General features: G+C 38.3%; 2 protein-coding genes across 2 annotated transcripts; both read right to left on the minus strand.

Annotated features, from left to right (window-relative positions):
* Positions 1 to 3,672: 3,672 nt before the first annotated feature.
* Positions 3,673 to 5,512, minus strand: LOC122018679. The gene is made up of 3 exons (XM_042576075.1): positions 5,418 to 5,512; positions 5,071 to 5,340; positions 3,673 to 3,965 (listed from the first exon to the last, which is right to left on the minus strand). Exons 1-3 carry the CDS (start codon positions 5,433 to 5,435, stop codon positions 3,918 to 3,920), a joined length of 336 nt encoding a protein of 111 aa, XP_042432009.1. The 5' UTR covers positions 5,436 to 5,512; the 3' UTR covers positions 3,673 to 3,917.
* A 669-nt stretch (positions 5,513 to 6,181) lies between these two features.
* On the minus strand, positions 6,182 to 9,685 carry LOC122020712 (probable serine/threonine-protein kinase PBL3). The gene is made up of 6 exons (XM_042578723.1): positions 9,314 to 9,685; positions 7,875 to 8,245; positions 7,649 to 7,784; positions 7,177 to 7,313; positions 6,927 to 7,050; positions 6,182 to 6,797 (listed from the first exon to the last, which is right to left on the minus strand). Exons 1-6 carry the CDS (start codon positions 9,375 to 9,377, stop codon positions 6,424 to 6,426), a joined length of 1,206 nt encoding a protein of 401 aa, XP_042434657.1. The 5' UTR covers positions 9,378 to 9,685; the 3' UTR covers positions 6,182 to 6,423.
* Between the last annotated feature and the right edge of the window lie 1,746 nt (positions 9,686 to 11,431).

Below are 11,431 nucleotides of genomic sequence, written 5' to 3' on the forward strand. Positions count from 1 at the left end.
TTAAAGAAGTCTATTTATAGTTTAAAATAAGTGTCTTGTCAATGGTACCAAAAATAAAGTGGTTACCTCATTTAGATTTAAAGAGAACCCTGTTTATTAGTGCATATATGTCATTCAGTGGGAGCAAGTTTGTTATACTTGTTCTGTATATGGATGATATATTGCTTGCAAGAAATAATAAAAGTTTGTTGCATGAAACCAAGTCATTTATATTCGATAATTTTGAAATGAAAGATCTTGGTGAAGCATATTTTGTTTTAGACATACAGATTTATCGTGATCGTTCAAGAGGCATTCTTGGACTTTCACAACATGCCTATATTGAAAAGGTGCTTATAAGGTATGACATGCAGAACTGTACACCTAGTGACACACTTGTGTCAAGAAGTGACAAGTTCAGCTTGCAGCAATGTCGATGGCTTGAACTTGAAATAAAAGAGATGAAACAATTCTCATATGCGTCAGCAATGGGAAGCCTCATATATACACAAGTTTGTACTTGATCAGATATAACGTTTATAGTGAGGATGTTAGGCAAATATGTTAATAATTTAGGATTAGCACATTAGAAAGTGATTAAGAGAGTGATACAGCATTTGTAAAGAATTAAAAGACATATGCTCACGTATCGAAGATCAGATCACCTGGAGGTGATTAGATATTCAGACTCCGATTTTGTTTGACGCTTGGATAGTAGAAGGTCCATTTCGGACTATATTTTCATACTTGCTAGAGAGCTTATATCTTGGAAGAGTGTTAAACAGACACGAGTAGCTACTTCTACTATGGAAGTAAAGTTGGTAGCATACTATAAAGCATTCAATTACGGGATTTGGTTGCAGAACTTAATTATAGCATTGTAAATCGTTGATGACATTAACAGACTATTGAGAATCTACTATGATAATAAAGCCGCAGAACTTTATGTCAAGAACAACCGTAGGTCGTCTAAGTCTAAACATTTCAACATTAAGTTTCTAACCGCTATAGAAATAATTCAGAGTCGCCAGGTCATGATAGAACACATCAGCACAGATTCCATGTTGGCCGATCCATTCACCAAAGGCTTTATGCCTAAGGTGTTTTATGCACATATTGTGGATATAAGAGTCATTCTAATGGGAGAAGAACATCTAGTGGGGTCTATATTTATTTTATTGCTTTATGTTGATTACTAAAGATAAACATTTATTTTGATTATTTTACGTACTTAAAGTTCAAAACATTCATCGGTATTTTATTTGTTTAACAATTTGAATAAAATATATCATGATTTACTGTTACTATTTAGCATTTGGTGTTTATAAATATGATATATAGATTAAAGTTTATCATAATTTACAATTATAGTTAGCATAAAATATTTTACAAATATGATCTGACATCTTTTGAGGTCATCTTAGGATCAGTTGAAAATTGACATATACTGATTATATTTCATGTAATTTCTACTCTACACATCCACATCTTGATATGTCATTAATAACATCGATATTGTAACTGTTGGGGTTTGTTACAATTATATATAGTAGCTATTATATTTTTAGTCTTATATAAATGAAGTTAATGGACCAGATTGTTACAGAGATATCTTGTACTCATAAAGTTTAATATCAACTAAAATTTTACTTGTATTATATATACAGCTTACAAGTAGTCTAAGTGGATGATTATTGGTTATTATCTCAAATTGGTGGACTTAATTGTAAATTATGCATAAGTGTATAAACTGAATCCATTAAAGTGATCTAACTTAAGTTTATTGGATTTCGGGTTATCAAACGTGGATTGAATGTGTAAAACTCTTTAGTCTGATCCGTTATTATTTATGGGTTGATAACGAATTGGTTGTCTATATAAGGTAAGGCTTCTAAGGGTTTTTGGTTTTCCATTAAACTAGAGCTTTTCAACGCCACCCTCCTCTAAGCTCCTTGGAAGATCAACCTTCTCCTAGCATGAGATGGAGAAGAGACGACGATACAATAATGACACTTCCACTGCAATCATGCATGTTCTATGTCATTACTTAAAAAAAAATATATAGATCCGCTACATTAACGTCTATATCATTATTTTAAAGTTTTTATTCTTGTTATACCATGATGTGTAGAAACTAGATTTTGTTGTTGTATTTCCTCTTTAAATTCTTATTCAATTTGTAAAATCCATGCGGAGTAAGGTTTACAACATCTATCAACTTATTCTGAAATAAGGTTTTTTACATTAAACTTGATCAGTTTACTTCTCAAGGTGACCTAGAAAAAAAAACACTAACCTTGGAAAAGCAATTGGTCCTCCATAAGCCATCAGACATCCCTCAGGCTTGCTGATTTCAATTGTCTCCTTTTTCAAGGATTGATTGATGGGCATATGCACCTTTTTCTTTCTTCCATCCTCGTGAGTGACTTGGTTGAGAGGGGGAATGCAGGGCAAGAAAAGTGGTTGACATGTCCTTAACTTTGTGTTCATGGCCCATCTAGTTGACATTGTGGTCCGGTGTGGGGGTGTGGAGCCTCTCAGTAGGGTTCTTTGAAATGATTCTAGTGTTTTTTTCCCCAAGGGGTTGGCAGTACTTTGTCTATAGTTGAACATATGTGCATTTTTTTATCTTGTTTTGATGGCAAGCAAGATGAACAAGTAAACACACACCTAGTGACCAAAATAATCTGACTGATTATCTATTAAATTAATCACATCTCTGATTCATTGCATGCTTGAAGAAACAGAGAAGTTTACTCTAAGCCAATGACGATAGAAAACTACGTTCTTCATTTTTAGGGATGTGTATTTTCAAGAACTGTTTCTGTTTGGCCATGAGCGAGCAACCATTGAAAGACTCATATTATGGTTACATCGGCACTATAAAATGAGATTTGAATATAACGAAACTGGTGAAGGAACACCAATAATGCTAACGAAGATCACTTGAATTGCACTGTGAACCTACATATGGCGCATAGCTCACCATCCAACTAGCCTTCCCGGGGTTGGTACAATGGGTATTATGTTTGCTCTAATAGATTTTAAGATTAATTTTTGACGGTAAAGTGTCTGACCTCCCTTTATAAAGGACCACTAGACTAGGATAAAATATCTCTATAATTTATTTTACCATAAGACCAATGATACTAAACCGCTTATGAACTATACAACTTTTGTTCCAATATTTCACCATTCAACTGCAGCACGAAGATAGCTTAGCAATCTTCAGATAATGCATGAAGCTGATTGTTTAGCACACTAGTACAATCAACCGAATTATATTTTAAATAGCATTAAATCGCATTAAACATACTATTGAATTATACCTATTATAAAACTAAAAATTAATAATACTTTTAACATTTATACACATCTATTTTCGCGTCTAGGAGGTCATATGCCAATAGAGTCTACCGTTGGTTGCTAAGAAGCTCCTCATCTCCTTCAATTGATCTAGTTGGCTATTGGCAGACATAAATCGGCAAACAGCCCTCTCTTCGACTGGTTGATAGAAGACACTTTAAATGACTCATGTGCCTCTCTTTTTCACGAGATGAAGGTGCCGTCTTGGCATTTTTCTCCCAAGCTTCCAATAAATACAGTTAGGTGCTGGAGCAAAGAGATATGCATATCAAGAACCAAATGAAGGAAAGCCTGTCACAAAGGCACAAGAGCCAGCTCCGCAATCCATGATACAACCAACCTTCATTCAAGACTTCTAAAATACAGTTTTGTCAAATGGAAAACGAAAAAACAAATAGAGAGAGAGAGAGAGAGAGAGAGAGAGAGAGAGAGATCAAAGTTAAGACCAACTGAGCAATCTGTGGCAATTAAGGCAGTAGCCACAGAGTCTACTGGCAAATATTAGTACAAAAGCCACTCAAAGGTCTCAAACCAGAACTTCATTATATCGGTTGAATGTAGCCACAACCTACTCATGCGCCTATGCAACACTGGAAGTAGCCCATAAACTTCTTCCTCCCCTGCACACACCGTATTGGCAAAACATGGAAAATGTAAGATCATAATAAAATTAAGGTTTTTGTCTGCTTCAGGAAGTCAATAGATTGAAAGCCTAAGACAAAAAGGTGATTACGCTGAGCAGCTCTATGTGAAACCACGTGTAGTAGTTGTTTAAGCAATCTTAATGAAAAATTCCTTCTATCTACAACTGACATTTGATGATATAGTAGGTACGGAAAAAGGTTGCTAGAATGCCAGAAGATGACTAAAATCTATTTTAATGATTGACAAACTTTTTCTCAACTGGTCTGATAGCCAGGGTATACAATTCAAAACAACAGAAAGACACTCAATAGAATAATTAGGAGCCATTTATTTTGTTAAAGTGATAAAGGCTAAGCTTTTAGCTGGAGAAATGCTCTCTTTTACTGTCAGGAACTATGAAATGATTCTTGCTGTACTTGGTCCACCAACCATAAATTTCACAGCAAAAAGCAAAGCAGGGCAGCTAGCTGTACATCCGATCATCAATCAAGGAAGATACCTTTCACTCTGTTCCAAACTGGTAAATAAACCACGACTCTGATCAAACTCTATCAATGAAATCAATGGATGACTGTAGTTTTGCCTGTCAACCCACCTTTGTCATCAAGTCTTTGTCTACTTCCCTACCGCACATGAATAAGCACAAAATAGTTGATGATCTAATTGGGAAGCAAGGAAGCCCTGTGGACTAAACTGTTATGAAACACCCTAGTTTTTTTTAATGGTTCCAACCAATATGAAGCTGCAATTCTAATAAAGGAAAATAGCCATTATTCTAATGTTCGGGATTGGGCAATTAAGGGCATGGAACCAGGTCTAAATTTCTCATCTTAGACTACGATTTTTCTCAAGAAAACCTGTTTTAAGAAAACTTCTCACAGCCAAGTTCAGCTTTGCTCCTACTACAAACCCTAGCTATTTAAGTTGTAGTCCGTCGTTCACTATTACCAGCTAGCTTTCTCAATCAAAAGATCATTTTTTTTAGGTTTTAAGAAATAGCGAAGAGCAATAAAATCAAGAAAACTGAAATTAATACATTAACACGCAGGGATTGAGGTAGAAGTAGAAAGAAATATATACGGAAGGGGAGCCGTGATGATGGTTGCGGATGGGTCGGTGGACTTGGGAAGTGGCGAGATCGCTGCGGCGACAGCGGTCCTCCTTGGCCCCCTTGTCGGCGAGCTTGTTGAGCTCCTCCTCGTTGCCGAGGCTGGCGCGGGAGGGGTTCTTGTTGTTCTTGCGCATCTCGCGGATCTTGGTGAAATCCATGGAGTAGTCCGGCACGCCGTTCTTGGAGTCCCATTCCCCGAACGCCGGCACCGACATCCACCCACTCGCACTGTGATCCTCCTGGTTTACCAAGAAACCGGCATCAAAAGCGAGGGAGAGGCGACCAGAGAGAATGAGAAAGAGTAAGAGACAGGTACCAGCTTGGAATCGGCCATGGCGGTGGTGGATCTTCTCCGCGTATTTGGAATTCGAGAGCTGGTGGCGATCGAGGTTGAACTGATTTATAGTGGATGTGGCCATGTGAAATCAAGCCGGGGATGTTGATCCAACTCCGGCTCATAACTCCGACCGTGACCCGGTTCAAACAATTCTCCGGGTCAGCCGGTTGGATGGCTAGTGCGGCTCGGTTGGAGCCCACCTCGTGGGTCGGTTATGCAATTCTCATCAATCGCGGTCCCGATTTGTTTTTCTCGGTTCGCTCTGGCGATTGTTATGAGATCCATGTGCTGGTTGGAGAGAGCCCACGTGACTCACGGATCATCCGAGATGATAAATGATAAAATATTTATCATATAAGATTACGGAATTGAATCATAGGATTATCAGACGTAAATCTCTGAATCCTGTGTAACTTATTCCACCACTACTTGTCCTCTTGACTATCATGATTTATTTCTCTCGTGATGACCTAGGGTCAGATACGACGGGGCATTGGGAGCAAACGATTTTGCTTTTTTATCACATGATTGGAGAGAGTCATCGCGATTAAGAATGCTAACTGTTTGGATAGATATTTAAATTAAAAAAAAAACTGAGGTTGGCAGGCGTTTCCATCGTTAACGACACTTGTTTTGTTTGGTTTAATATATGGTGGTTATTATTAGAACATGAGATGAATAATTGTTTTTATATAATTCAAGAAATCAAAAATAGGAATTGCACAAGGAAAGAAGGAAAAAAATTGAGAGGAATCAAAGAGTACACCTCTTTAGATCGATCAAAACAATCACAAAAGTCGCATAAGCATTTCTCTTCGAATATGAATTCTCCATCACAAGCTAATACACTTTAACACACGCACACACACAACAGCCAATCAATAACCGTATCAGCCCCATCAAACACGCATTGAAATGAAGTAGTTATTTCGCCTAGTGTGTACTGCGACCGGCGATACGATGGCAATGAGGAACTAAATGCAATTCATTGGTGACTTGGCAATGCGTTGGCAGTCTTATGTTGATCTTTCGGCAGCGGAAACACTGTAGATCTTGGATCTTGCAATTGCTCCAGTGAGGCTAACACATCAGACATCCGAGGTCGGAGTTTGGCATCGAGAGAGATGCACTGCAGCGCGAGCAAGGAAACTGCATGGGCTCCTTTTTTCGTGTATTGGCCTTCCAATCTTGTGTCCATGATCCGGTATAGTTTTCGCTTGTCCCCTAAACAAGGCTTTGCCCATTCGACAAGCTTCTGCTCGATGCCTATCTTTGATTTGTCAATGGCCCGACGTCCTGACAAGAGCTCCAACAATACGACTCCGAAACTGTAGACATCAGCTTTCACTGAGAGTCTACCTGTAAATATTGGATTTTTTTTTTAATTGTAACTACAGCTACAGCGAGCGAAGAAGATATATGAAAGTTCAGTTGATCACATATCTGAATAACTAATTGAATGACATTTTGATCGAATATACAACAAACCTGTTGCGATATATTCAGGAGCTGCATATCCATGAGTACCTATCACTTGAGTTGATACGTGAGTTTTATCTCCAGTCGGTCCAGCTTTTGCTAGGCCAAAATCTGATAGCTTAGGATTGAACTCCTGCAAAAGAAGGAAAAGAAAGAAATTTATTGAAACACGTACTCCATGCTCTGATATGCTTTAATTTACCCCTCTTATCTCCAACCTTATAAACAATACATTTCCCATGTGTTACTAACAGCATACCGAGTCAAGGAGAATATTTGAAGCCTTAAAATCTCGATAAATAACTTGAGATTCAGCGTCGTGCAAAAAAGTGAGTCCTCTAGCAGCTCCAATTGCAACTTTGATCCTAGTTGCCCAAGGTAGTGGCTCAGCGCCTCCTAGAAGCACCCATGAAAATAATGTCAGACCAGATCTTTCAAAACAGTAAAAATGTGGAATCATTCTCATATTACTAATTTCAAATGTTAATATAACAGATGCAAGCATTTAAGCAAGAACAACAAGCGTAAAGAACATGGTAGGGCCAACTGCCTAGCAGAAGAATGTGATGTGGCAAACAATATGCTAAGTTTATGAGAATTTATATTGCAAACCTAAATATATGCATTATGGTAAGTTCCTTATCCCTACCTCAATAATAGCAGTCCCCTGATCTAAACAATGACCGATTTCAAAGTAATATCACGATATATATACCACACATTTTACGTACTTCTGAACAGGTGATTTTCCAAGCTGCCTTTTGGCATGAACTCATAAACGAGAAGTTTATTATCCCCTTCTGAACAGTAACCAATGAGCTTAACCAAATTTGGGTGGTGAAGCTGACCAAGATAATCAACCTCTGTCTGCAATCATTTGATAGCAATGGTCAACACACAGAAGTCTTAACAAAGATTTTATGTAAAGGGAACCACACAAGATAGGATGACACAAACCAGCCATTCCTTGTGGCCCTGAAAACTTTCAGGTTTAAGCTTCTTAACAGCAACAACTATTCCACAGCCCGGCTTTGAAGCAGAAAAAGTTTGTTCGTCAATCCAACCTTTATACACATAACCAAAGCCTCCTTCTCCTAGTAAGCTGTCAGGTCGAAAGTTCCTCGTGGTATTCCTCAATTCATTGAATGTGAAATTCTTCAACTGTGAGGATGACAAAATTTCACCTTCAGTTCTTGGTGTAGGAAGAATCATACTGCCTGGCTTATCAGTGAAGGATTGCACAGATAAAGTTGAAGGGATTGAGTATGCTGTCCGACTTGAGGAGACTGAAAATATACTTCTCTTACTACTAACAACTTTCGAAGAATCTGTCATTGTGAGAAATGGGAAAATAAGGAAATCTTGTAACTACATGTGTACCATTCTACTGAAAACAAAAGTGCAACAAATAAGTAAAAATTCTCTTTTAGTACAACACAAACAGAAAACAATGATAGACATATATTATTACAATTTTACATGCCTCATCTACAATAATGAAGCATAATTTAGTAAAGAGAATTCATGATGCTTCTTCGGAGATTGCTCAAAATTTAAATGTTTTGCTTATGATGATGCTATACAATCTTTTCTCATAGCTTGTCTCGTCCAAACAATTGTCTAGTCTGTAATGCTAGAATCATTTTAAAGAACTCTTTGATGATATTCAGCAACTATGGTCTGTTAAGCAGCAACTCTTCAATCATACTGGCACTTATCAGATTACGCGATCCTATTGTATCATACAATAGAGAGAAATCCAAAATGAAAAAAAATCAGGTAATGCTAAGGCTACCGTACATATTTAACCTTCAATTATTAGAGATAGAATACTACAAGTGGTATGGCAGATTCCATCTGTGTTCATAAAACAAGGCTTTCTCAACTGCACTGATTTATCAAAGCAAGCATTCTATCATCAAAACACTGACTGCTTAATTCCTCCAATATATAAAGCATTTTCCCTTGCCAAAAAATATTGTGATGCATTGATTATCCATCTAATTTAAAGGTTTTCCTCGAGAACAAGCTTTACCAGCTAAATCAGAGAACCCACGAGAGAACAAAAAGGGAAAACACATGCCGATGAATCAAATTTTGCTCCCAATATCCGAAAAGGAATCTATGTATAATTAGTATGGCAAAACTGCAACTCTAGTCGAAAAACTTCTGGAAAGTTGGCTGAGAACTGCCAAGAACTGATATCCGCCATAAAAGAGACCTTCTTGAACCTAAATCATACAACTCCTCTAAGCAAATGAAGCAACAAACTATGGAAGGAATCCTAGAGTAAAAAACCAAGGTCATAACGAGAAATATGAGCAAAAAAAAAAAAAGGCCCCCCAAAAGAAGACAATCTTCAACAAGATCTCGACTTTAAGCAGAAAATGACTCACATGAGGCATCTCGCGGGGAGTGAGCACTCTCGACCCGCGGCGAAGAGTTCAGACAGTTGCCCATCTCCTCCTTCCCCTGCCAACAACAACAATCACCCGCGCATCCACAAAACCCCAGCTTCCACAAGAAGCAAGCGGCCCAGAGGTCCGTCTTTTCCTCGCAACCCGCTTCTCCGGCGCAGCTGAAAGAGGAGTGAGGAGACGGCGCAGCGAGAGTGGAGAAGCGCGTCGGGGCGTCTGGGTTTCCACTTTCCAAAGCGAACGGAGGCGGCGAAGCAGGAAGAAGGGCGAGGTGGGTATCGTGGCGCCGTTACGGTGGCCGATACGCCGTCCCCGTTATATCAAGTCGCCCCTCCGGCGTTTTTTTGAGATTCCCGTTTCGAAAGCGATATGGAATATTTTTTATGCTTTTAAAATTTTCTAGTTTATTTATTAATTTAATATTCTCATACTTATTTCTTTATTGTTACGATAGTTAATCCAACAAGTCACGTTTTAAATATTTGTCCACCCCCTTTCAAACTCCAAATGTAAGTATTTAGATATTTTACTCGTGATTTTTTTTTTTAACTCCTAACTTTTTTTTTTCTTCATCCAATATTTCCATGTACGATTAATAGAATTCGGAAAAAGATTAATATGGAAACTAAAAGTCTCAATTAAGTGGGCTCACTCTATCAGGTCTCCCATCGGTCAAGATTCTCTACCGACACAACCATCAGATTAGATTCGATATGGACCCAATTCCCCCGTAGCCGTATCCATACCATTTATGAATCTTCTTTAATTTCAATTATTATTTATCCCCTTCTTTTAAAATCTATGTATATATATTTTTTTAAAATTCAAACGTAAAGAAATAAAAGAAAATACATTAAGCAAATCTTAGAAGGGAACTTTTTGTTTTTATTTTTCTTATTTAAAAAAAGTATCAAAAAGAACACTCCCTCATATTTTTATTTCAAAAATACATTTTTATTCTAATAAATTTGAACAAAACTCCTCCAACATAATCATAATTTGACCAAAAATACATTTACAATATGCTCATAGTATTTGTAAACGAGACGAGCCGAGCCGAGCCGAGTCGAGATTTAAGGTGTTCAAATTTTTTTAATAAGGTGATCGAATCGATCTGAGCCAAGCCGAACTTAAAATGAACTAAGTTTTTGAAATAATTGTTCAAAATTAGCTTGGTTTATTTTTGATGAGTTTGAGCTTATTTGAAACTTGGTTTGAGTTTAATTTGTATAGATGTTATCAAACTTTTAATTCAAACTTAGTTCGAGGTTGATTCGTTTAAATATTATCAAATTCTCAATTCAAACTTATTTGATTGTTTGAAAATTTTAACTGTTCGATTGGCTATTGAGCTTGATTGTTTAAATTTATTTATTTATTTTATTTATTCATTAAACATATTAAAAAGAGTTTTATTAATGAGTATACTTCATGAACATGATTCTAACATTAACGAATTGAATACATATGTGTTCTGATCCTGTCCGAGCGCTGAGTCAACGGACACTGGGGACGTGGCACGCTCCACTGTCTCCGACCGGTGGTGTAGCTCTCCGATGAACCTGCAAAGAAGCCGAGCCGGGAGGGGTTTCCCGACGACGGCCCTCCGACGCTCAAGTCAGGCAACGAGAGAGACAGCGTAATGAGGCTACAGTAGAGATGTGCGCATACCTTCGTCGACGTCTGGGGGTTTTTATATAGGACCCTAAGAGAGCGCGGGCACGCTTCCCGATGTGCGCACGCTTCCCCAAACATACCTTAACGAGCCTGTGTCAGAAAAGTACCTCTGGCGCCATTCCACAATCGTCCGAGCATATCCCGGATGTGACGGTGGAAGCTTCCACCATATGATTCTGTGTACGGCTCGACCGCCAACTCTGCTGCTTGTCGGCGGCAGGTGTCTCGAGGATGATGTTATCTCATGTCTCCGTTGTCCTCTTGCGTCCCCTGTCTGTTCCAGGGCCGAGCGGATCGACCGCTCGGCAGGCATATCACTTCTGCATCGGTCATATGCTCGGATGAGACTGCTCCTGCCTGTGTTGCCTTGTGCACCGGCCGAACGGACAGCCCGCTCGACCCTTGAAACCTTTTTACCTT

This window comes from Zingiber officinale, chromosome 9A, assembly GCF_018446385.1.
Source record: "Zingiber officinale cultivar Zhangliang chromosome 9A, Zo_v1.1, whole genome shotgun sequence".
Classification (NCBI taxonomy): domain Eukaryota; kingdom Viridiplantae; phylum Streptophyta; class Magnoliopsida; order Zingiberales; family Zingiberaceae; genus Zingiber; species Zingiber officinale.